The sequence below is a fragment of the Cyanistes caeruleus genome, chromosome 3 (assembly GCF_971803275.1).
Source record: "Cyanistes caeruleus chromosome 3, bCyaCae1.hap1.1, whole genome shotgun sequence".
Taxonomy (NCBI): Eukaryota; Metazoa; Chordata; class Aves; order Passeriformes; family Paridae; genus Cyanistes; species Cyanistes caeruleus.
This window is the reverse complement of record NC_141703.1, coordinates 5,581,629-5,606,349: the sequence shown is the minus strand read 5'-3', so window position 1 is coordinate 5,606,349 and position 24,721 is coordinate 5,581,629. Positions and strand designations below refer to the sequence as shown.

The window sequence follows — 24,721 nt, the reverse complement described above, 5'->3', positions numbered from 1 at the left end:
TGCTATTTATTTCCCATCAGGTTTGGCCTTGGCATTTTTTTCTGAATCCCAAACCAGTATTTCCTTTCCATAAATGTTGCTGCATGAGCACATTCTCTCTGAATGCTCATGTGGCTGCAGTGCTATTTAACAAGACTCCTGTTCATGAAAAACAGGAAAAAAAAGAAAAAAAAAATCTGAATACCTTTCTGTCTTGTGAAGATGCAGTAATAGATGTTCTCACCACAGCCCCATCCTACTTGTGGTGATGAGTGTTGCTCCTTCCTGTACTTTGTCCCAGCTATACTGCAAGTTTGTGTTTACCCAATTCAACCCATGTTCTGTAAGGCAGATTATTCCACTTTCCCAAAAGCATTCCACTTTTCCCAAAAGTGCTTCTACTTCTAACAGAGAAACTACATATCTTTTTATGGCTTATCCCTGTGATTTCAAAGATGAGGAATGTTTTTGTCTGAAGAAAATATTTATCAATACCACCAGCAGGCTAAAACCCCAAATCCCAGGTTAGACTACCTTTGATATTACAAACCAGCAGAATAATTTCATGCTGTCAAAGGAAGGAACATGAAAATATATTGACTTTCTTATCTCGTGTCTCTTATTAACAAATGAGTCTATGGAAAGGTTTGGCCATCATGTCAATTTTTATTGGCACACAGTGAAGCAAAATGATGTATCTGGATGCCTTGCAGGCTATACATCTTTTTACCACCAGTTTCCTCAATCCCAGATCATTCCCCCTGATGGGATGTGCCATCTGCAGCTACAGGGTGGGGTGTCCTCACACAGACCCACCAGAAGAGGTTTTGCACTGGAACCCTCTGTAAATCTATGTCCATCTTGTTCTCCTTCTTCACACTCTTCCTCCTTCCACTAGAAATGACAGAATTCAGAGGGTTTCAGCCCAAAACGCCCTGCTGCTGACATGAGTGACATGACTTACCAAAGTAAGAACATGCTGACTGGAGGAATTCACGTCACAGATCTCAGCTCCTATGGAAGCATCTAACCAAAATTTTCAGATGAGTTCAGCTCCTGACTTTCTCACCCTTGCTTGCAGTGTGAATTTCTGCATAATTAGGTGTCTTCCTAATCTGACTCTCTAACTCTTATGCATCTAGAAATGTTATTCTTTAAAATAAATACTCAAAGAATCTGATCTTGCCATCCTCACATAATTAGAACACCTTCTGAAAAGGCATCTCTTTAGATCAAGACAACTGTCTGTCTTCAGCACCAAGATGAGCAATGGCAGATTTAATTGTAAGGGTTTGCTCCTGGTACATCCAACAAGACTGGGGAGCCATCTGCCCAACTGAAAAGCATAAATTAAGCAGGGAAAGAAAATCTGTGTCACTGATCTTGTGAGAGGTGATGAGTATCGACAGAGAGGAAACAGTTTGAGCCAACTCAAAAAATTATCAAGAGTGTGCAACAGGAAGACTTCTTGAAGACAGCATGTCCTGCTGAGTGTGAGGACAAAGCCGTGTGCTCTCCGGTTGTATCAGCTGCGTAACAAGGAGAGGAGCTCTAGCTGAAGCAGGAACATCTGGTTTCCTATTTGAGGAGTCACAATCAATCTGCTCCAGTAGCACAAACTGCTTACTTCACCCCAAACTCAAAGCTCTTGTGAAACCATCACTGGAGAACCATCTGGTTTTGAGTTGTCTTGTCAGTATCTGTCTTGTGAAAGATATTTTCAGGATGTCAGCAAACAACCTCATCCAAAAAGTTCTTCCATGTTTCTTGTCATCCATGATGGCATATATTTAGATGCCATATGCCCTGTACTTTTCTTCCCTGGAAACTCAGGGCTGGCTTGTACCAAGAATTGCACATAAGACATTTTCCATGTGTTATTGTTCATAGGCTCTTGCTCAGCCCTGGGACTGGAGCGTAACACACGTGTGCACATTTGAAAATAGATTGTCTTGGTGTCCCACTCACAAACTGTGAGCCCACCCACCTCCCCCACTCGTGCTTCACTGGAGTCATTTCATCAGCTAGGACGCACAAAGCAGGAATTTTGCTAACCCTTTGTCCTCTGAAAGGTTATTTATTGTCCTCCCCTCCATCACAGCCCACGTGCAGAACCAGTGTGTAAGAACACATCACGCATGATTCAACGCCACGCAAAAAACTCTGCAGAGCTCCTCACGCCCGGCTCCAAGGGGAACCTTTGTCTGGTGAGTGACTGCAGAATGCCAGCCTCCCCGTGTGGAAAATGCACTTAGTTCCAAACAACCCACGTGCACACCCAAAGCACCAGAGGACTCGTCACATTCCTGGTCCACACAGCGGTGGTTTTGTTCTGTGTCCCGGCTCTGCCCGACTCCGGGTGCATGCAATTGGAAATGCTGGAGACGCAGCTCCCAAGTAACGTAAGAGCAGGATCACAGTTTTCCTGACATCGGAGGGGGGTGACAACAATGCAGCTGACGTAGGAGGGGACGGGTTACAGCGCATCTGACAGAGCAGCAATTATAGGAAATGTATTTGCAGGCATGGATGGGTGGAAAAGGAATTGAATATGCTGTTCCAGAGGAGGACAATAAAGGTGTGTTGCAACAGTTCTTCCCCCTGCTGGAAAGCCGCATTTCTCACTTGTGCACCGGCACAAACAATCTGTGCTGCATGGCAGGAAATATCCGACGCAAATATCGCATCAATCTCTGAGGAAGGATACCTGTTTTCGTAACTTGCTCATTGACGAAGGGCTCCTGGTAGTGCCTCAGACAATAGGTGGATATATCAGGTTTTCCCTGTGGAATAACTGTACCACCGGCGCTGTGCTGTAAACACAACTTTTATTTTGTTTCTGTTTTCTTTCGGAGCGAGCAAAGTAGAGAAGGGGAAGGGGGAGGGGAGAAGCTCCTGATTTCTTGGTGTGCAGTAGACAAATGACATTAAAATCCCTTTCAAAGGAGCCTGTGCACATCCCCTTGCCTGGCAGAGGTACAGGCAGGCACAAGCAGATGAAGCAATTACCTGGGACTCTGGGGATGAGATTGCCTTTCCATTTCAAATTGCAGCGAGAGCACGGTGGATCTCAGACTCTAATGCATGAACATAGAGGAAAAGTGAGGGGGCCCTTATTAATTTTGTCCCTGGGGAATGGTTTGGAGCTTTCCGCATGAATCACTCATCAGGTGCGGGGAGGGGAGTGGAGGCTGCAGCGAGGGGACACCAAAACTGCCTGGCTCAGGTCACTGTTTCCAGCAGAGCCACCAACAGAGAACATACGTGTGCAGCGAATTCCATTGTCTCGGGATGTTTCCTGTTGGGCACGTGTCCACGGCGCCCACAGCTGCACGGCCGGGGCCACCCCACATCCTACGGCACTCCCATGAAACCCAACAGGACACTTGGGACGGTCAGTCCAAAAGGAACGAGGCTGAGTTCCCTTCCTGCCCTCACAGATTGCTCCTCCAGCCCAGCTCAGGAGCAGACACCCAGTCCCTGCACTGGCTGAAGGATAACTGGCAGGTCTTTCCCAGCTGGAACACCTCATGGCAGCTCCAGGACAGCAGCCTTCAGTCTCCTGCCCATGGGAAGGTTCCCAGACTCGCTGGACAGGGCCTGGTTTCCCACCACTCCCATCAGGCTGGCAGAATTCCCCCAACTCTTCTGTACAGATCTCAAAGAGAAAAGATCTGACACGAGGAGAAGGGGAATGAGAATTCCACAGGAATTAAACCCCCAGTCAAATGGCTCATGGACACGTCTCCCTGCCACCTCTGCTCTCATATCTGAAGTCTACTAAGCATTTATTTTTTGCTTTGGGAGCTGGCAGCTTCTGACTGATCTTACACTGCTAAACTTCCCTGATAAAGTGTGGCCTAAAAAACCCCAAACAACAAAGCAACACATGAGCTACTACAGTGTTTAGGGATGTTTCAGGCAGCAGTGAGAAGCAATACATGCTTTCAACAGAAACTGCTGGCAAAGAGCGGCAAAGCTTGGGAGTACCAGAAGGCAGCTGTCTCTGTTTGACCTGCTCCCTGTCCACATTTCATCTGGGAGTGGGAGGATAACATTAAACTATAAGTACTAATCTCACAGAAAGTCCAGCCTGAGAGAAAAAATCACATATAAGAGCTGCCTCCTGTATAGACAGTGTTAAAGCCAGCATGTACATAACTGTATTTATACCAACTGCAAGATTAACATTAATCATCTAATTTCAGTGTGAAGGATGGAGTTAAAGCAATTTCCTTGAGCTCAGGACACACAAAGGTATTTCCCAGCTGTGTCACAGACCTGCCTCATCGCCACCATGGGAAAGACACTTCATCCTTGTAGTCTTTTTGCCCTCCCAGCCATAAAGCAAGTAAAGTGAGGGAAGGCACATATTTTTCTTATCTTTTGTGCTTTTTGTCTGTGAAGATTGTATGGTCTTGCTGGGAAAGTGCCATTTCCAAGTGTTGGTCTGGAGGCATCTGAAGTCCAGGTGGTTCTGCCCCAGGAATGTCCCTGCCTGTCTCATCCTGATGCCAACAGTAACAGCAGCTTAACACAGATGTGCTCAGACCCAGAGGATTCTGGTCCTCTTCAGCCAAATTTTGGTAGAATAAGTGCTTTACCTTGCAGGATACCTGGAAGATGGATGTTTTAAGAGATATAAACAAAGTGATTATCATCTAAATTTAGATAGGCACAGCTAGATTACAGATGTGTATTCTCTTTTACTACCACGACCACCTTTGGTCATTAATCTTAATTGGAAAAACCCTGATTCAAAAGCCATTGTTCCATGTTGGCTGTTGAGCTTCTGCTTTTTTTTTCTTTTTTTTTTTCTTTAATCCTGGGCAATGGAAATAACCTCTCCCACTTCTCCTTTTCTACATATTTTTTTCATGTATTTGTTGCAGTTGTCAGTCAGGCTCACCTGTCCCAGCACAGTGGAGCACTGTAAGTGACAAACATGGAAGGGAAATTATTACAATGAAACAGAGATGCTCCCAAGGGCATAGACCACCTCATTTGTTCTGTGTTTGTACTTCCTTTTATACAAACAAAGGCACTCAGAGCCTCAGCATGAAGGCAGATTTTGTACCCCATATTATTTAGGAGAATGAAGAACCCAAACATACAAGGTGGTGACCCCTTCAGAAGCTTTTTCCTAGCCCTAGATAAGGAGGAATGATGAGGAGAAGGTCTGTGTCCCTTTATCCTGCAAGACAAGCTTGATGTATTATGTCAGTGAGATGTCATTGCCTCATTAATTATGAAATGTCATAAACCTTAATGACAAAATATCATTGTTGTGATGGTAATTATGTAACCGTGATGCAATGTTATGACCAAAGACATTCCAGTGGCCTGAAATATATTTGTGGATACCATTGTGGTGCCTCAGTAAGGACATCCTAGCTTTAAAGTATTTTTGCCAAAATTGCAGTGGCAGCCTGGATTTTTTCAAATTCAAAGACACTTTGAAGTCATATTAGAAACAGTCATGCACCATTTTTTTCAAGATAATGCTTTTGTCTTTGAAATAAGCCTACAAGTATTTTAGTTGATTATCTCATCTTCTTTGCTTCAAATGTCACTATACTTTTTGTAATGTGACACCTTCCCTTCCACTTCTTTTTCGGCCAGAATCTAACTTGGTGTGACCAGATGACTTCAACAAGGTTTTACTCAATTAATTGTGTAAAATAGTCAAACAAATCTCATTTTTGTAATAGTCATACTGGTATTTGCTGGAAAACAAACAAAAAACTCCAACAAAAAAAAAAAAAAAAAATGAACAAACCAAACTACACCACCCACCCTGGGAAAAAGAAATAAAAAGAGAAAAGAAAAAAACCCTAATATCCACAGCTCTACTGCAAGCAGTGCCCCAGCAAACTTGCCACAGAAAACCAGGCTGACTTTAGCTTTAGCTGTGGAGGGTGAAATGGGTAGAAAGGAATGTCTCCACTTCTTGGTTTGTTTTCTTTTTGCCAAGTGAAGAAAGTTGCTATTGTTGTTAGTTTGTTTTGAAACTGATAGAAAATGCTGAGTGAAATGACTAAAGGCTGAATTGCTGGAAATATCTGCGAGATGGGTTCTGGAAGGCATCAGTCTCCATTCCCATGCACAGATCATGCTGCCCGCAGGGAGGGAGCACAGAGCTGCTGCAATGGAAAAACTTAGCAGCTGTGTCCTCCCAGTTCCTCGAGAAGGAACATCCTCGTGGATATGGTCTGAAAAGTGCCTCGCTTTTCTTCCCTGATTATGAACAAACCAGCTCTGTAATTCCACCTCTCCCGAGCACGGATAGCATGGAATCACCCAAGGTGACTCCTCGTCCCGGATATCTAAAACACCAGAGGGCAGCAGAAGTGTTAAAGCAGAAACTGCAAAAGCCTCAACCTTCCCCACAGCAGCACCTCTCCGAGCCGATAAAACTCGATTGCATAAGAGGTCTGTGATGCCTTCACAGCATTCAGAGTGAAAGTGGCAGGAAAACGATGTAATTATGACACTACCAAAATTGTGCAATGGTTACTTCTGAGCAGTGCTGCTGGAAACTGTTTTTACCTGGATGAATGAAAATGGAAGAGGAACACCAAAAGGTTGCTGAGAATAATAGAGGTAGGGGGTCTTTAATTCACGACAAATGATACAACAGTGTTTTAACTTCAGAAATGAGGTGCTCCCTCCTTCACTGCAGATGCCCTGGAAGAGAGATCACTGTAAATACCTTCCACAGGGAGCAGCACTTGCCAGTCCTTGCCTCTTCCATCCAAAGCAGGTAATTAAAATCAGGATGGTGGGTTCTCCTCTGATGAGGTCTTACCCTCTCCAAGAAGTCCCATGGTACAGGTGTCCACCTCTCCTTAGTGTGGGAGAATCGTGAGATGTTCTGGAGAACGCCAAACCCAGTCATCTTCTTCCCATTTCGGAAGAAAGAAATTCTGAGTCCTTTAGAAAGGAATAAAAATGTTCCACTCCTAGCTGGGGCTGGATGTCTTTGAGTGTTCTTTTTAGAAAGACCAGCTCTGTTTGCCATCCTAAAACACTTAATCAATTTCAAATGAAAACAGCAACTATAATTAAAGGGAGGAAAATCCCACCACAGCAGAGGAACCATTATTAAGGTAATTTTTTTCTTTATAACTCCTGGGGCACTGTTCACATGCAGCTGCTACTGTATGTGCTGTTTGTGCGTCACCTCCTCTTCATGAGCTCCACAGAGAATATACTGTTAGCTTAATAATAACAATAATAACAATAATAATAAGTCAGCTTTTCATGTGAGTTATTCAAGGCACTGTGTAAGCACTAATTGAATGCTACAATAGCCCGGGCTGGCTCTGTGCTGTTCCCCTCTCTACAGCACATGGCACAGCAGTCCCGTGACTTGGGTCACAGCACAGCAGCAACTCCTGTCCTTCAGCTCCTGCCCACCAGCTCTGCCCTCTCCCAGCTCCATTCAATCCCTGAAAAATGCCAGCCTGCCTGCTCACAGAGAGCAAGCATCAGGACAGCGTGGCTTTTGTGTATAAACAAAGTTTGGGTGCTCATTTAAGGTGCTATTTCTCCATTTTTCTAAGAGAAAGAGCCTGCAGTGTAAACACTGAAACTTCATTAAAACATCCTGACAAAACTCAAGCACGCTGATGATACACAGCTCACGGATCATGTAATTTGATTTATGCAGAGCACCGCATCTTCCTCAAACCACCTCTAAAGAACTGACAAATTTACAAAATTTAAAGTAAAAATTTACAAAAACTGTCAGAAATCTTGCTTTCTCCCCATAGCACATCCCTCTTGAGCCCTCTAGGAGTCATTCAGAACCTTAAGGAGAACGTCAACAACAAGTGAAAACATCAGAATCACAGAATTGTCAGGGTTGGAGGGACCTCTGGAGATCACCCAGTCCAACCCCCTGCCCAGGCAGGGTCACCCAGAGCAGTGACACAGAACACAGCCAGGGGGTTTGGAATGTCTCCAGAGAGGGAGACTCCACACCCTCCCTGGGCAGCTGTTCCAGAGCTCTGCCACCTCCATGTCAATAAATTCTTCCTCATGTTGAAATGGAACTTCTTGTGGTTTATTTTATGGCCATTGCTCTTCATCCTGATGTTGGGCACCACTGAAGAGTCTGGGACCTTCCTTGTGGCTCCCACTTTGGAGATATTTATGTGTGTATTTATTAGATCCCCTCTCCATCTTCTCTTTGAATAGATTTTTACCAAGTGCTTTGAAATTTTCAGCATGAAGCAGAGCTGTAAGTTTTCTACCTTATTTCCAGCAGTTTGGCAAATCCAATTTGCATGGTGCCCCTGGATGGAAGAGGAGGGTCACCTCCCATGGGCTGTGATGGTCAGGGGAGAGTTTTCCAGTCAGACACCCATCTCCTGACTGAAGAACTACTTGTCTGAAAAGAGCCTGCACTGACTGCAATAGAGAAGATAAAGATGAAAAATAGATATGGCAGGCATTATTCAAGACTTATTTTTGAGACCAGATTGGAATTTGACTCCAAGCGTACAAACATTTTGGTCACCTGCTGTGTGGAGGCTGAAGATCTCCCTGTTTGAACCCTGTGCATCTGCTGTTTCACATCTGACCTTGAGAGGAGTCTCTTGGCTGAGGTTCAATCCTGAACAACCTCCTTAAGCCTTGGTGTGCCAAAGGGAAGCTTCCCAAGCCTCAGTTCCACGTGGACCAGAGACAATGGCACTACTGCAGATGTATTCTGAGTGTAGAGTGCAATAGTACCCCAGGGCTGCATTTGTGTATGGGACATGGACCTATTGGAGAGCATCCAGAGGAGGCCACCGAGATGGTCTGAGGGATGGAGCACCTCTCCTATGTGCAAAGGCTGAGAGAATTGGGATTGCTCAGCCTGGAGAAGAGAAGCTTCAGGGTGACCTAATTGCAGCCCTCCACTACCTGGAGGGAGCTACAAGAAAGATGGAGACAGGCTATTCACAAGGACCTGGAGTGACAGGACAAGGGGCAATGGCTTCCAATTGTCAGAGTATTTTTAGGTTAGATATTTGGAAGAAATTCTTTACTGTGAGGGGAGTGAGGCACTGGCACAGGTTGCCCAGAAAAGCTGTGGCTGCCCCATCCCTGAAGTGTTCAAAGGGAGGCTGAATGAGGCTCTGGGCAACCTGGTCTAGAGGAAGCTGTCCCCGTCCATTGCAAGGGGATGGAACTGAAGGATCATTACGGTCCCTTCCAATCCAAACCATTCTGTGAATTTTAAATATATATATATATACATATTTACTCTTTATTATTACTTTTGCTGCTGTCGGTGCCCAGCTGGTGGACCCAGAGGGCTGCTGTCCTCATATCAGGGTGTCCCCAGCCTCTGAGGGGACACTGCAGCATCCCCTCCATCACACCCTGGAGAGCAGGGGCAGGGAAACCGGCCTTGCGCAGGGAAAGGCGGGTCCGCTCCCCGCTGCAGCACCAGTGCAAAGGGTGCAGTGCATCCGCAGCCCCCCTGCGCCTTGGGATGAGGGAGAAATGCTTCCCTGCAGGGCTGCAGCCGCACTTTTCCTACTGCCAGCGGGACTTCCCCGTCACACTGCGCTAGAGGTGCCTCGGAGGCTGGGGACACCGGGGCTCGGCACCCCCGCCGGCAGGAGCGGCGGTCACCGGGGGGTCACCGGCTCCAGGTGCTGTCGCCGGGGCGGTGCCGCAGTCGCGACATCCCCGCGCCGCGGGGACGCCCCGTCGGGAGCCGCCGCCGCTCCGGGGAGCGACCCCGCCGGGAGGGCGGGCCGGGCCGGGCCGGGGGGTGGGCAGGAGACCCCCCGAGCCCCCCTCCATCCCTGCCTCCCTCCGCCCTGACGTCACCGCCCCCCCGGGTCTCCCGGGCGACGGCTCCATCAGCGCCCGCGTCAGCGCCGCCCGTTCCCTGGCAACGTCCCGGTGTCTCCGCTCCCCTTCAGCCCCGCGCCCGGGCGCGCGTCTCGCTGGCGTCAAAGTGACGTCAATGGGCCCGTCTCGGCTTTCGGCGGTGGGCGGGGGGAAGAGGCGGGCGGGGAGGGCGGGCGGTGCGCGGATGGAGGCGAGGGGCGGGCAGGGCGGGGGGCCGGGACATCCCGCGTGGTGCCGCCTGCCCCCCGCTGCGCGCTCGCCCCGCCGCACTCGCCGTCCCGGCCCGCACAGCCCGCACAGCCCGCACAGCCCGCACGGCCCGCACGGCCCGCACGGCCCTGCGCGCACACCGCGCTCCGCCCGCCAGGTACGAGGCGGCTCGACGGCCGCTCCGCCGGGCTCCGCGGGGCCGCGGGGGGAGCGGGGCCGGCGGCGGGGCGGGCAGGGCCGGCGGAGCGGAGCGCGGCTGACGGGCGCTGCGGGGCCGTGTCCGTGCAGGTGCCGCTCGGATGTTCCCGTCCTGAGGCGCTGCCCGCCCCCCGCCTGAGCCATGGTGATCATGTCGGAGTTCGCCTCGGCGCCCGCGGCCGCGCACGGCCAGCAGCGGCCCCTGCGAGTCGGCTTCTACGACATCGAGAGGACCCTGGGGAAAGGCAACTTCGCCGTGGTCAAGCTGGCCCGGCACAGGGTGACCAAAACGCAGGTGGGTGCGAGGGGCCGGCGCCGTCGGGGCGCGGGGAGGGAGCGCGGCGGCTCCGCCGGGCCCCGCGGGCGCTGCTGCCTCGGCACGGCCGCGGAGATGCCGCGCTCGGCGGGGACCGAGACTTTTCCCGCTGGGTGGAATTCAAAACTCGGCCAGAATACGGGCAAAAATTCCCAGCCCGGCTCCCGCGGCTCTGAGTGTTACCGTAGCTTCGTTGAGTTTCTCTCAGTTCGCTAAAAACGCCCTGCAAATCAAGGATCTCTTGAAGACTTCAGACGTTTCGGATTTTTGTTTCTTGGTTTGTTTTGTTGTTTTTTTTTCATTCCGTGCTTTTCAAGAACAAAGGACCTGGGGTCTTATTTGCAGAAATAATTTTTTTCCTTGGCGTGCAGCCGTATTTATATTTCTGGTGCATGTCAGAGTCGTCTCAGTCACTACAGTAAGAGATAGGCTGTTACAAGGATCTGTTTTTCACTGGCATGGGACGGATTAAAAGATTTACGGAATCCTGTCCAGTGCTAATTTCTGCAGTTCTGTCCGCTACCTTACGTGTAATCCTTTGACGTAGAAAAGAAAAACGAAAACGTTCTGTGCTGTGAATTCTGTGCGGTTCAGAAAAACAGAATCAGCTTTGTCAAGTCTGTGCTTTAAAAGCTACTTTAAAAGCTACTTTACTTGGATTTTGTGAGTGGTGTGTTTGTACGGGGGTGTGTCTTTTTTTTTTGTCTTTTTTTTTTTTTAGGATATCTTAACAGTGAGGGTACCTGTTTTGTAATACCTGGGGTTGTTTTGTTATTATTTAAATTTGCAGGTTGCAATAAAAATAATAGACAAAACAAGGTTAGACCCAAGCAATCTGGAGAAGATTTACAGAGAAGTTCAGATAATGAAGCTTTTGAATCATCCCCACATTATCAAGCTATATCAGGTAAGAGTCCAGCTTTGAAGTGCAGCACGTAGATAAAATATGCTCATGATCTTTTCTGGCATGTCATTTTTAAATCTAATATTTGCAGAGAGATTGCATATTGAAATACTGAAATGCTTCTTGAAAAACGTTTGAAATAAACTGTGTTTCTTCAAAGTCATTCTTCGTTTTTTGAACAAGGTTCTGGTACATTAGACAGCTTTTTGACAAAGTGCACTGTAAAATTTGCAGTTGCAAGCAGGCTGATGTTTGTTTCAGACTGAGGAACGGGTTATCTGAACTTCTGTGATTAACTTGCCTTTCCTATCTCCTCTCCTTTTCCCAGTTTAGAGGACTGGAACTTCTTACGTGCTTTAGATAAGAGGAAGACTTAAACTCACGTTGGGTGGTAGAGAAGGAAGCACTAAAGTTGAGTTTGCCTTAAGCGGAAGGGATTTAAAATCACCAACAATTAAACCAAATTAATCTTAAGTAGAAAGTCTAAGTGGAAATTTAATCAAAGAATTAGATTAGTGAAAAAGGAAAAGGTGGAAAATGTTGGTCTCTTAGAATATGTCAAAAATGACCTGTTTGGTTCTTTTTTTTGCAGTTTGTGTAGTTTTGAAAGTGAATTTTAAGTATCTTTCCCCTGCAGAGTTTCACAACATGAATTTTGATTTAGATTTGTTCAGTTTCTGCACTGACAAATCTTTTTAACTGTAGGAACAAATGAATGTGTTGTGCAGAAAGCAGGATCACATTTGTCTTGTGAGCAAGGACTGCTTTGCAAATTCTAAATGTTAGCTCTAAGTAGCCTTTGGTATAAGTTCCTCTTAATCATTTAAATAATGCCGTGTGGATTTAAGGTGACGGAACAGTTTGGGTTGGAAGGGACCTTTAAAGGTCACCTGGTGCAAGCCCCTGCCATGAGCAGGGCAGAGGTATCAGTCTCTCTGGACCTGTCTAAAAGGGCAGAGGGGAGAAAGGTGGAGATGGATGAAGCAGCAGGTCTGAAAGTCTGTGTGCAGTAGTAAACACTATTATCAGCTGTGATCTTACTGCTGGGCTTGTTAGCTTAAAGGAAAAAAAAAAAAAAAAGTTTAATTATAATTACCATCTAAGGCTGAAGAGCCAGTAAGGCAGGTGCTTAGGCAAGGCATTCTTTTAAAAGACCTTGACACACATGAAGTGTTTGTATTTATAGTGTTACCCATCATAACAAAAATGATTCTGTGTTAACAGCTGACGTCAGGGTTGCCCATGGGGCAGTATAGGACATACAGAAACATGCTAACAGTTCGGTTGAGTTCATTTCAGTGGAATGATGTGGGTGAAAATACTGTTTCAGAGCATTTAGAAAAGCAGGTTAAATTCCATCTCGTTGAACCACTTCACTTGATGCAGCAAATGACGTTGGTAGGGGACCATAATTTCTTTTCAGTGAAGTTTTCTTTTCTTTGTTGTTGTAACTGATGCTTTACCTGTTTGGTAGAGGCTGAGAAGCAGGGATGGAATTAGATGACATACCAACGTAGGGTGTGTGTTCTTGTATTATTTCATCATTGTTTTAGTTTCAGCACCGCGTCTTAATTTCATCCAGCTGGCAACTTTCCCAGAACACTTTCCTTCAGTTTTTTAAACTGGGAACCTCTCTTCCTTTGCTCCTTGTTTGTTTATTTTCATTTTGCGTCTGTGTGTACTTGTAGCGAGGGGAGGACAAGAGTCTTTGAAAAAGGTTACGTGTTGGGAGCCTGGAAGTTACAGCCTTTGAAGTAGATTTGAGGCTTTCTGGATTGTTAACTTGTTGTGAGCCTCCTGCTTCCAAAACAAAGTATCTGCCCCTTGAGAGGGAAGTGTTTCCAGGGAAATGTTGTATTCTGAAATCTGAAATGCAACATTTCAAAGGTGTGCTGTGGCAACTGAAGACGAGCTTGGAAACGCTCAGCATCTCTCATTCACCATTTGGATTTTAATTATTCTTTTCTGTTTTCCTGCAAAGGAAAATCTTGCGAAATATCAAAGCAAGGTGATACTAGATTGATAGGCAATATATTGACAGTTGTTGATGTGCATCAAGCAGTGCTGTTGCACAAACAGCAGCCTGTTATCACTTGCACAGGAGGCTCCCCATGTCCCAGCCAACTCTAGACAGGAGCAGGGGATCTGATGCCACTTCTTGCTTTGTCCAGCTTGCAGCTGTCTCTGCTGATCTGAACCCCCACTAGCCTTGAAACAACTTTGGATAAACTTTTGAGTTTCTTTGCATGTTCAAAATATGTCACTTTAATTGTAAATCTATATATGCATATGTTAACAAAAGAGGAGCATATGAAATTATCTAAACACTCATCTGCTCTCTTACAGAGATTAGGTAGCTTGGTAATGGTGAGAACAATGGCCTGGGAAGCCATTGTACAATGTAGGCACATAAGCCTTGATTTGTTATGTTTTTCATTATCAGTTTGCTTGGAAAGAACTCTGTGGTGCAAAATTAGATGCTTTTACTGCCAGCTGCTGCAGCAAATATAAATTTGAACGGATATGTTTGAGAATTCACATAGAAAAACAAATTGAACTATAAAGCTCTGCTTTTTTTTGCTTTTTTTTTTTTTTTTTTTTAATTGTGTCCTCTTGTGTCTTCACAGGTTATGGAGACAAAGGATATGCTGTACATTGTTACTGAGTTTGCAAAGAATGGTGAAATGTTTGGTAAGTCTCTGATTGAGCCCTCAGTTCCTTAGATTTAGAAACCATGGCTTTATTTTGTCATTCCTGAGTAACAGATATATTCTAATTAAAAACCCAGGGTCTTCTGTTGCCAGCTGTCAAACAGCAAGTGCAGCACCTGCAGGATTATGAAAAATTTGCTTGGGGTGTTTCTAAATCCTCTGTGAATTTGTCTCACAGATCACCTGACCTCCAACGGGCACCTGAGCGAGAGCGAAGCACGGAAGAAATTCTGGCAGATTCTCTCAGCAGTGGAATATTGTCACAGCCACCACATCGTGCACAGGGATCTCAAAACAGAGAACCTCCTGCTGGATGCTAACATGAATATCAAATTAGCAGGTAACAGGAAATAGGAGGTCGCTTTATAAAGAACGTCAGGCATGTTGCTTAGGCATTGGGTTTCCCTAGGATGATCCTATAAATGTATTTGTGTTGGTGTAAGTGAAAATAAAATGATAGTTACAGATATTTCTCAGAACAGATTTTGTGAACAGAAGGGAAGAGCTTAAATGAATGGGCAGAAAACAAAGCAACACATCTGTTCCTTTCTCTCCATTTTCTGCTGCTTCTGAAATATTAGTATGTGGTTGAGTGTTGTTGTCTTACCCCAGATTTTCACTTTTATTTCAGACTTTGGCTTTGGAAACTTCTACAAGTCGGGAGAGCCCCTCTCCACTTGGTGTGGAAGCCCACCCTATGCAGCTCCAGAAGTTTTCGAAGGCAAGGAATACGAAGGACCTCACCTTGATATATGGGTGAGCTTGCTACTCCTCAGAAACTGCGTTTCACACTTTGTGAGGGTCTGTGGGCCTTCAAACCCATTGTTTTTCCTGGAGTCACTCATGTGCTGTGCTGTTTTCTCTTGGCAGAGCCTTGGGGTGGTTCTGTACGTCCTTGTCTGCGGTTCTCTGCCTTTTGATGGACCCAATTTACCAACTCTGAGGCAAAGAGTGCTGGAGGGGCGGTTCCGCATCCCGTACTTCATGTCCGAAGGTGCTTTTTTTTCAGCTCCTTGATGTTAGAACAGGTGCTATAAAGGAGTAGCTGTCTGGATTGCAGCTGGCAATTATTTTGTTTTTATGTACCCAGTAGTTTCTGTAGGGCAGAAGACATTTTCTTTTCTGGGATCTGCTTTGTGGTGCATCTAAAAGGCTGCAGTTTCCTTTCTTGGAATATCCCTATGGGTTACAGAAATACTTGACTCCCTAGCTGGAGAAATAATCGCTCAGAAAAGAGAAAACAGGATTTTAATGAGACTAGCCTGCAATGCTGACATAGGTGTAGTTCTCATAAGTTATTTTAGCTATGCAGAAGGGGTGTATTCCAGTGTGGCTGTGCTGCCAAGGGGAGCAGGAATAGTGGGACTTAGCAGTGTGAGAACTCCAACAGTTTCTGATGAGAAACATGAAACTGAAGAGTGTTATCACCTCTCTCTGATTTGGTTTCAAAACCAAATGAACGTGCCTCTGTCGTCACGTGGAGATTATCTGCTGAAGTCTGAAGTTTATCAGTTACAGCCATGAACAGCTCTATTTCCTGGTTATAAGTAAATAATCAGTGTAAGACCAGGAACCTGTATGTGATGGGGTTCTATACTATATTCTGACCTATTTTATGTGGATGTAATGCCATTCCAGCTCTTGCACAAGGTGCAAGGCCACCTGGTATCCAGTACAGCTTCATTTCTTCTAGTGAGATGTTGTTTCTGTGATATGTGTGTGGGCATCTCTCGTGCTGTCTGGAATATCTGATAGTCAGATCAGGCATCAGCTGCTCCCAAACCTTTAATTCATGTCTTCATAGGCATCTTACACTGCTGCTGGGAAGTGCTCAGAGCAGTGACCTGGGGCTGAGCTGGTTTTTTTTGCCCCTTGCTCATGAGTTTGTCTTTGCCACGCAGACTGTGAAACACTAATCCGACGGATGCTGGTTGTGGACCCAACCAAGCGGATAACCATCTCCCAGATCAAGCAGCACAAGTGGATGCAGGCTGACCTCTCCCTTCAGCAGCAGCAGTCCTTGTCCTTCTCCATGCAAAATTACAACTCCAACCTGGGTGACTACAACGAGCAGGTCCTTGGGATCATGCAGACCCTTGGCATCGACAGGCAGAGGACCGTAGAGGTGAGTCCTTGCCCTTTAGATACATCTTCAGTGACCAGCAGAGTGCCAGTGGTGCAGTCATGGGTCATTCAGTGACTGGCCTTGATCTGGTGTCACAGCATAAAATCTTCACTGCCCTTCTGGATTTTGCTTGGTTTTTTAACTGTGCTACTCTGAGCCCTTAGGTGATGAGTTTTGGCTGCTTACATCCCCAGTTACCTGTAACTCTAAAAGGCCCTTCCATTGTCTTCCAGTCTCTGCAGAACAGCAGCTACAACCATTTTGCTGCGATTTATTACCTGCTCCTGGAGCGCCTCAAGGAGTACCGGAGCAGCCAGGTGTCGGCTCGGCCGGCAGCCGGCCGGCAGCCGCGGCCCAGGAGCTCCGAGATCACCAACGCTGAGGTGAGGAGAGGCACCTTTGCATCTGCTTCCCATGTAACTGCCAGGCTTCTGAAAACCAGTTCTGACAGTGGTGCCCTCTGACAGGACACAGCCTGCTGTTCTTCAGCAGGAGGCTGAGTGAATATTAATGCCCTGTTTCCTAGGAAGTGACCGCAGGTCATGGTCCAAAGAATAGTCTGCCTCCAGTGCAGGTCAATAATGAGCCACAGGATTAGACTTCTCATGGAAATCTGCCCTTTTAGGCATGGCTTGGTTATGCTTCTTTGTTGCATATCCTGTAGGTTCCTCAGAAGTACTCTATGAGTCACTTAATGTGTTTTTCTGACATTTTTATTATTTTCTTCGCCCCCACCCCCTTTAAAGTGTGGTTTGGGTGCCTTTGCAAATTGCACTTCCAGTTAAATTGCCTAACTTGTGAGGAGGAGTTCTGTGTTTGTGTTGGCATTGATGGATTAGCTTTGTTCATTTTCATAGAAAGCATGAGGAGAAAGCTTGCAGGGAAGGTGGCTCTGAAATTCTGTGACTCTCCAGTATCTGAAAAGTCACGTGGAACTGCAGTGTGTGTGATGGCTTCTGTGCATCGCTCTCTCTCTAGATGCCTCAGGACAGTCTCACTAGTGAAACCCTGCGATCATCTCTGCTTTACCAGCAACCTCAGAGCCTGATTCAGCCATCCTTGCAGGCAGAAATGGACTGTGACATAAGCAATCCACTACAGGTTGGTGTTCCCAGCTAAACTCTGTGTTGCTTTTTTATTTTTTTTTTTCACTGTTCTGCCAATCCACAACAATTGGGCTTGTGGCTTTTATTCTCTTCCTCCTATGTTTTGTTTGGCATTTGGGCATAGCGTCACATACCCCCTCAAACAATATTCCTTCTGAAGACATGCCACAGAATTGTGGAGAGTATTAAAAGGCAGTGCAGAAATAAGGAAAAGGCCCTGAAGTCTGTGATCTGGCATGTTTTCCAGCCTGTGTTCTTCCCTGTGGATACCAACTTCAACGGGCTCTTCCGGAACCGCTCCATCTCCCCGAACAGCCTGCTGGAAACCACCATCAGTGAGGAAGTGAGGCAAGAGAAGGAGCTGGAAGATGAAATTAAGGCATATGACCACCCCATCTGCATCCCTAGCAACACCAGCAGGAGGCACACCCTGGCTGAAGTGACCACCCATTTCTATCAGCACGTCCCTCCATGTAAGTAAGTCTGGGAGAGATGAAGGGTGTCTGTAGGTAGAGGAAAAGAGCAGAGAAGGAGTGCCATAGAGCCCAAATGCTGAGGGAGAGTGTGCTGATTTTACTACCTTGACTGGGGTAGGAAAGTCTAGAAAAGAGGCTTGTACTCTGCCCTCCCCAGTTCTGTCTCCCTACAGATAAGCAGGGCCCTTAGGGAAGAGAAGTGTGCTGCTGTATTTCACCTAGATCTCTTCAGAGGAGAGCATGCTCACAGGGAGGACACTAACCTGGTCTGCTTGCTTCTGCTGTTGTACTGGGGGTGGGGAAAGTGCCCGAATTTGACAAAAAACACCTCACTGATTGTGTTTGGTACATACCCAGACCCTGTGAGCCAACTAAATAAGCACAACCGTTCACAAAACAATCGTCCTGGTTGTGCTAAAGTAACGCTGTGTGCCTGATCCAGCACAGCCTGGTGATGCTGGCCAAGCCCTGCCAGCTGGACAGGAGCCCAAACTGAGGTTATTTGTTGATGACCCCTTGCTGGAGTCAAGCCCTGGGACAAGAAGAGTTGCTGGACACCTCTCCATCTTGAGGCTGTTTATTAGTGCCAGTGTAGGTGGGCAGAAGGCTCTGATGTCATGTTTGTTCCTTTCTGTACTCATCTTGGGAATGTTCTTTCTCTCCTTCCTTCCCCTCCATAGGTATAGTCATTTCCTCCTCTACCAGCCCCACAGAGGGAACTAGCTCAGACAGCTGCCTTACTTCATCTTCAAATGACAGCTCAGTGGCCCTGAGCAGCTGTTTGGCAGGTCAAGTAATGACGGGGAGCCCGGCCACGGCGAGGATGACGTCGCCTTTCCTCGCTTCCCAGTCTGACGCTCCCGTGTTACAAGCCCAGGGCTGCATGGGAGGTGCTTCTCTGCTGCCTGTCAGCTTCCAAGAAGGAAGGCGAGCATCTGATACCTCATTAACTCAAGGTAATGTCTTCCTGGCTCTGTTGATGAGGAATTGCACCCTCCCAAGAGCTACTGGGAAAGGGTAGGGTGCAGGGAGGCTTGCTGTCCGTAGTATTGCACTGAGGCTGGACACTTGGATATTTTGCTTCTTGTGTTCATGGGCCCTGAGGCAGGGTGGGATGCCCTGGAGAAGGTGCCTGGAGGAAAGGTTCTCAGACACTGATTCAGCCTGCCCATGGAGATATTTCTGCTGCCGTGAGTGGGATGGCAGGCTCCACCTTCCTCCTAAAATATGGGGTGCACAACGTCATGATTTCTCTCTGGCTTTTCCTGCTTGTCCCAGTCCCTGTTCCATTACCTAAATCCTGCTCTGACCAGCAGGCAGAGGGTGAACTGGAGTCTCTTCCAGCCCAGTTCTCACACCCAGGAAGGCAGTGCCCAGAAAGGCTGATCTGTACTGTAGGCAAACGCTGTGGAGGATTAAAGTGCATTTCTTTTCCTCGTGTCCCACAGGCTTGAAGGCTTTTAGGCAGCAGCTGCGGAAGAACGCTCGAGCCAAAGGGTTTCTCGGCTTGAATAAAATCAAAGGCTTTGCTCGGCAGGTGTGTCAGTCCTCCTCCTCTCGGGCAGCAAGGAGTGCCATGAGCCCTTTCCAGCACACACAGCCCAACACCTGCATGTACAGCAGCAGCGGGAGCAGCAGAGAGGGGAGAAGCCTCCTGGAGGAGGTGCTGCAGCAGCAGAGGTGAGGGAGGAGCTTTGGTGTCTTTTCATTGGGTTTCCTTTGGGTTAAGGGTAAGCAAAGACGGGTAAACACAGCAAAAGAGGTTGGGGGTTTGGTCACTGGGGGTTCCTGTCCTCCATCTTTGCTGTGTGGCAGTGGGTAAACTGCTTGGCTTCTTCTGTGGTTTCCTGCCCTGGCACATGTAACACAGGACGTGCAATTCCACTCAAAAATCTCTATGTTCAAATATCTGGAGGTTGCTGAATTGAGAAGCAGTTTGGTAGTGTGGGGGAAAACATTGCTTCTCCCTACTGCAAGCTGTGTTTTTCTTTGTTAGTTTTGGGAATGATTTCTTTCCTCCTCTGCCTCCTCCTGTAATTTTCCCATGGCAAGGAAGTGAGACCTTGTAATTTGGAAAAGTTACAGCCCACAAAGGAGGCACAGTTCCAGTGGCCTCAAATGTCATGTGTGGTGGCACCTCTTCATTCCCATAGAAGCAAGATGGAAAATTGAGCTTCCGGTTTATCTGCACACATTGTCTCTAGAACATCTATTATTAGGTGGCCAAATCATGACCAGATAAACTTGGTTGTGATAGTTGCCCTCTATCCATTCCCTGAATGAGGGAAAGCCTGGCATGGGCAGCTTGCTCTGATTGTACTGGCTGGGGTAAGGAGAGGTTTGATAGAGAGAAGGAAACAAAGGGGAAAATTATAGTCAAGGTTAGGGGCAAGATCGGAGGGAAAAGAACATGAAATTATCCTAGCAGTGCAAATTAACCTCTTCCCCCTTGGATTTTGTTCAGAATGCTCCAGTTCCAGCATCACCAACTACTCCAAACAGCTTGTCCCCAGACTTCCCAGACACCCGCAGCAAGCAGCATCCCCTCCTCTGACGGGCCAGGTACCTGCAAAGCCTCCAACTCCATTCTGCTGTCGGAGCTGCAAAGAGAGAACTCGTTTGAGCTGGCCTTTGCTGGCAGCAGCCAGCTGCTCCAACCTCATTTCTTCGGTGTGAGCGTGTCCCCGGTGTCGTCGGCCGCTCACCTCCTGGACACTCACCTGTACATCAGCAGCAGCAGCAGCGTCCCCCCGCTCGCCGCCACCTTCTCCCAGCAGCAGAGCTTCTCCGCGCCGTCCCCGAGCTACGACGCCGTCACCCTGCAGCACGGGGACTGTGAGATGGAGGACCTGACTTCCAGCCAGCTGGGGAAGTTTGTGCTGGTCAAGTGAGAGCTTCGGGCCGCTCTCGTTGCGGGGAACTTTCACCTCTGTTCCGTGGCTGGCTGGCGGCGTGGGGACGAGTGACTCTCAGAAGCAATAAATTTTGAAGTATGTGAAGATGCTGTCTGGCTCAGAAAGCTGGCAACTTTGTAGGACTGAAACAAGCAATATGTATGTCTTTTTGCTTCTACTATTCTTGCACTGAACAAATACGAATAGAAACTGAATTTTTTTTTTTTTTTTTTTTAAAAGGAAAAAATAATGATGGGGCAGATGGGTGGGGCATTTGTGGGGGCAGGGAGGGATGTGGTTGGGGAAGAACTCTTCGGTACTGTACTCAAGTCAGACCAATACAGCTCTGCTGTTATGCAAGATTAGCAGCTGTCAGAAGTGGTGACACAGCAGGGAGAGGCTTTTCAAAGAAGGGACCAGAGCCTCCCTTTTTCACAATATTCATTTATGGGTTTGTGAAGATGATTACCTCTTTTAAAAAAAAATAAACAGAAAACCAGTGGCATGCAGCATTATGCATTCATAGGAGACAAAAATGGAAGCATTGCCATTTGTTGTTTTTCCTTTTCCCTCCTGTTAACACTCATTTTATTTAAAGGAACCAACATCCCCATTCCACACCTCCCAGATACACATACTTTAAATGAAAACTGTGAACTTCTTGCTTGATACATCAGCTGGAAAAGCTCAGCAAGCCCCTCTAATTAGTACAGAAGCAGTAACTATTGGAAATGTGTCCCTTGATAATCAGGATTTAAATTGCATAATGCCTGGTCTTTTGCAGGGATGTTTGGGAGTGGTGTGTGTGTGTACATACACACAGGTGCACACATGCCTATATTTTGTTGGTCTGGGTAATCTTTAGGAATCTTTTTATAAACTCTTAAGTTTGTTCATATTCTTGCCGAGGCACTGAGGAGGGGAAGCAGCAGCACCTGTGGGGTAATGGGAAGGGTTTTCTTTCTAAAAAGCCCTCCTGGAGGTTGCCTACAAAGTTGCCTGAGGGGTATTTCTTAGTGCTGCACATTGTTATTTCCGCTGCTAATTATGTTTTTATGCATTTCATTATCAGGGTCCAAACAGAACTGACTCTTGGGGAAATGTGCAATATTGAGGTTATAATTATATACTGACAAAGACAAAAGGAATAGGCTAGAACAGAATTCTACTCTAACAGAGTACAGCTTTTTCTGAACAAAACTGTATTAAAAGTGAGTAAAACAGCACAATCTTTGGGTGTTTGTTTTTGGTTGGTTTGTTTTTTGGCATATTAGCAAAACAAGGTTTTGCATTAGATAGGTGTTTTTCGTATGGTTTTTAATGCTGTATATGTATATAAATAGGAAGCAGAAAACTATATAACACTAGTTATTTTTTATATTTTGTAACATGCTTCTGTTGTGTTTCTGGTATAAACCCCAACTCCCCTCCTGAGGCAGACCATGACTTCTGTTGCTGTCAATAGGGGTTGTGCTGAGGTATAAAGGGGAGGACAGGCTGTGCTCCTCCAGACATGAGCTGGGGAGTGCATGCAGACTTTGGAAGCAGGTGAGCAGACAGTGAGACAGCTTGGCTGGGAGCTGCCATCCGAGTGTCAGAGCGTAGCTGCGTTCTGGCTAAATGCTTCAAGGACCCATCTCCCTAGTGTGACACAGGGTGCCTTCAAGTTACCTTGGCTTCGTGCAGCCTGCAGTATTACACATTTGCAAATAATATAGAGACCTGTTCTGGGGTTTTTTTTTGGGTTTTCTTTTTCTTTTCTTGTTTGGTTTGTTTAGTTGTTTGTTGTTTTGTTTTTTTAAGAAAAAACACAAAAAAAAAGAAAAAAGCCAAAGATTGACCAGGTTAATTGGTGGGGGTAGAAAGAGTTGAAGATGTCACGTGGCTCTGTCTGTGGCTCTCCATAAACAACCTCTTTATCTGTGTGTTGTATCTGTGTCTCTGTATCGGTGCATCTCCAGCTTGCCACTGCTGCTCCAAGATCTGGAAGCTTCAAAGTGACAGAAAATTGCTCGAGTTGAACTCCTGTTAATGAGTGGTGCCTTGCAGCAGAGAAAACACCAAAGTCTCATGCTCATTTGTAGTGTGGGTTTAGAAGAAAACAAACAACCAACCCCCCAAAAAACCCAACCCAAAAAAAGAGATTGCATGGAGATGGCTGGAGAGGAGGGCAAGAAGAATCCAGCTTGTCACAAAGCAGCAACTTGGCCTTCAGTTTTGTAAGGGGTAGCACACGTACTTAAACCACAGAACTTCCTCCTCAGTTTGTGTTTAGTTTAATGCCATGGATCTAAAGGCCACAGATTCTTTTGTTTCCTGTCCTGAGCAATGACAAGCACTTTACTTTCATAGTTTTTTTTTTTTTTTTCTTTTCCAATTGCTGTAGAACCTCTTTGGAATTATTGCTGGAGCAGAAGAGGTCATTTTAAAAAGTCTGGGTTTTTTTTGTAGATATCTTGACAGTGCTGTTCTGCAGACTGCAATGCAATAGGGTATTTAAAGACACTACATGACTGGTTTAATTGAGATGTATAGTTTATTTTTTATCATGACTGAACAATCATTTTATTTCTTATGTTAAAATGAGAGGTGTACACCAAAATGATTAGTTGATGTGTTTTATTTAATATTTAAATAAAAAATGTTTTAAAATTGTTGTCCCACATGTGATTCTGTGGAGTATCTTCACCCAGTGCATTTATGACTTGCATAGTCAAGACTCATTTTCAAGCCAAAGTCCATAGGACATTACTGACACTTTCTATTACATCCTAAATGAAGAGGGATGGCGGGCTCACAAATCTGATAATGGGATATTGAGCCTTTTGCTGGTAGGCAATCTGTCTGAATTTAACCCAAGACTGTGGTAATCGGGTTATGAAATGCAGCAGGAGCAGAGGTCCGGGCAGTGAGGATGGCCTGGCGTGGTGGAGTGTCACCAGATGGGCACCCCCTCCTCCCTCCGTGTCACCTTCAGCTGACACAGCCACAGCCAGATTAGGGCAGCTACTGAAAGAGAGCAAAGGAAGGAGGGGGAGGGAGGGATTCACAGGGGACAGTGGATTGTGTCTTGTAAAATAGAACTTGAGAGTTAAAAAAATACTGAAAAGGCTTTGCATTCATCTTGTGCAGTCACAATGAGAGCAAGGAGGGGTTTTGCCTGCAAAGGGACCCCTAAATATTGACGAGCTTTAGCTTGACCTGACAAACACTCAGAAAAAAAACCCCAAAAAACAACAAACAAAAAAAACCCCAAACCAAACAACAAACATGGGTGTTTTTTTAAAAAAAATTAAGGATCAACCATTTTTTTTTCTGTTCTCTTCTTTCCTAAAGTTTGTATTTTAAAATCCACCCATCATATTTTGAAGAAGACTGATGGCACAGTAAATCCAAGAAGTTAAACAGAAGCTTGGGGGGAAACAAAGATTATATTTACTTATTTTGCTTATTAAAGTAGTTGTTTGCTGAGCTGGAATCTGTAGAGCTCTTTGTGCATCTGCTGTGGCTCCTGAACTGGTAGAAAAGTGTCATGCACTTTTCTCCAGGGTTGTGTTTTCAATGTGACCATCCAAAGTTAGGAATTTTGCAACTCTTAAAAAATAAGGGACACATTTTAAATAATCTTTAATTTGGTTTCAGTGTGACCTGACATAAGGATAATCCTAACTGTTGTTTTCAGCTGGGTTCTCAGGGCATTATTTTAAACTTCAGTAATTCTGAGAAATGTGAGAAAGTTGCTTCTTAATGGATACAAATCAGTGCAGCTCCACCAACTTTCATTGACATCACTGACCCTTGGGTATAGAGGGATCCCGCCAGCATCATGATTTCTGTGAAATGGTAGGAAAAACAAATACAAAGAAACCCTGGGAGTCTGGATTCAGTTTCCATGTGTATACAGTTTTCACTCTTGGTGCTTTAGTCACTGTCTTCCTTCTTTCCTC

At 46.2% G+C, this 24,721-nt stretch overlaps 1 protein-coding gene and 1 long non-coding RNA gene across 3 annotated transcripts; one reads left to right on the top strand and one right to left on the bottom strand.

Annotated features, from left to right (window-relative positions):
- Positions 1–6,577: 6,577 nt before the first annotated feature.
- On the bottom strand, positions 6,578–6,915 carry LOC111927716 (uncharacterized). Its single transcript, XR_002863720.2, has 2 exons — positions 6,788–6,915; positions 6,578–6,666 (listed from the first exon to the last, which is right to left on the bottom strand). It is a non-coding gene; the product is annotated as an uncharacterized LOC111927716 (long non-coding RNA).
- A 2,913-nt stretch (positions 6,916–9,828) lies between these two features.
- Positions 9,829–23,426, top strand: SIK1 (salt inducible kinase 1). 2 transcript variants are annotated; one of them, XM_086879614.1, is made up of 14 exons: positions 9,829–9,973; positions 10,333–10,537; positions 11,349–11,465; positions 14,090–14,153; positions 14,352–14,513; positions 14,805–14,929; positions 15,044–15,167; positions 16,075–16,298; positions 16,532–16,681; positions 17,277–17,399; positions 17,652–17,877; positions 18,561–18,836; positions 19,329–19,560; positions 20,345–23,426. In XM_086879614.1, the coding sequence occupies exons 2-14, from the start codon at positions 10,385–10,387 to the stop codon at positions 20,769–20,771; spliced, it is 2,403 nt and encodes an 800-aa protein (XP_086735740.1). In that variant the 5' UTR covers positions 9,829–9,973; positions 10,333–10,384; the 3' UTR covers positions 20,772–23,426. The 2 variants fall into 2 exon arrangements, with proteins under 2 accessions (XP_086735740.1, XP_086735739.1); XM_086879613.1 differs by having other exon boundaries at positions 9,963–10,201.
- Positions 23,427–24,721: the final 1,295 nt, after the last annotated feature.

Excerpts from the sequence above, each read along its gene's own strand:
- SIK1 (XM_086879614.1), top strand. The coding sequence starts at position 10,385 with ATGGTGATCATGTCGGAGTTCGCCTCGGCGCCCGCGGCCGCGCACGGC. Across the intron at positions 15,168-16,074 it reads CCCGTACTTCATGTCCGAAG|ACTGTGAAACACTAATCCGA; the intron begins GTGCTTTTTTTT and ends TTTGCCACGCAG. Across the intron at positions 16,682-17,276 it reads CCGAGATCACCAACGCTGAG|ATGCCTCAGGACAGTCTCAC; the intron begins GTGAGGAGAGGC and ends CTCTCTCTCTAG.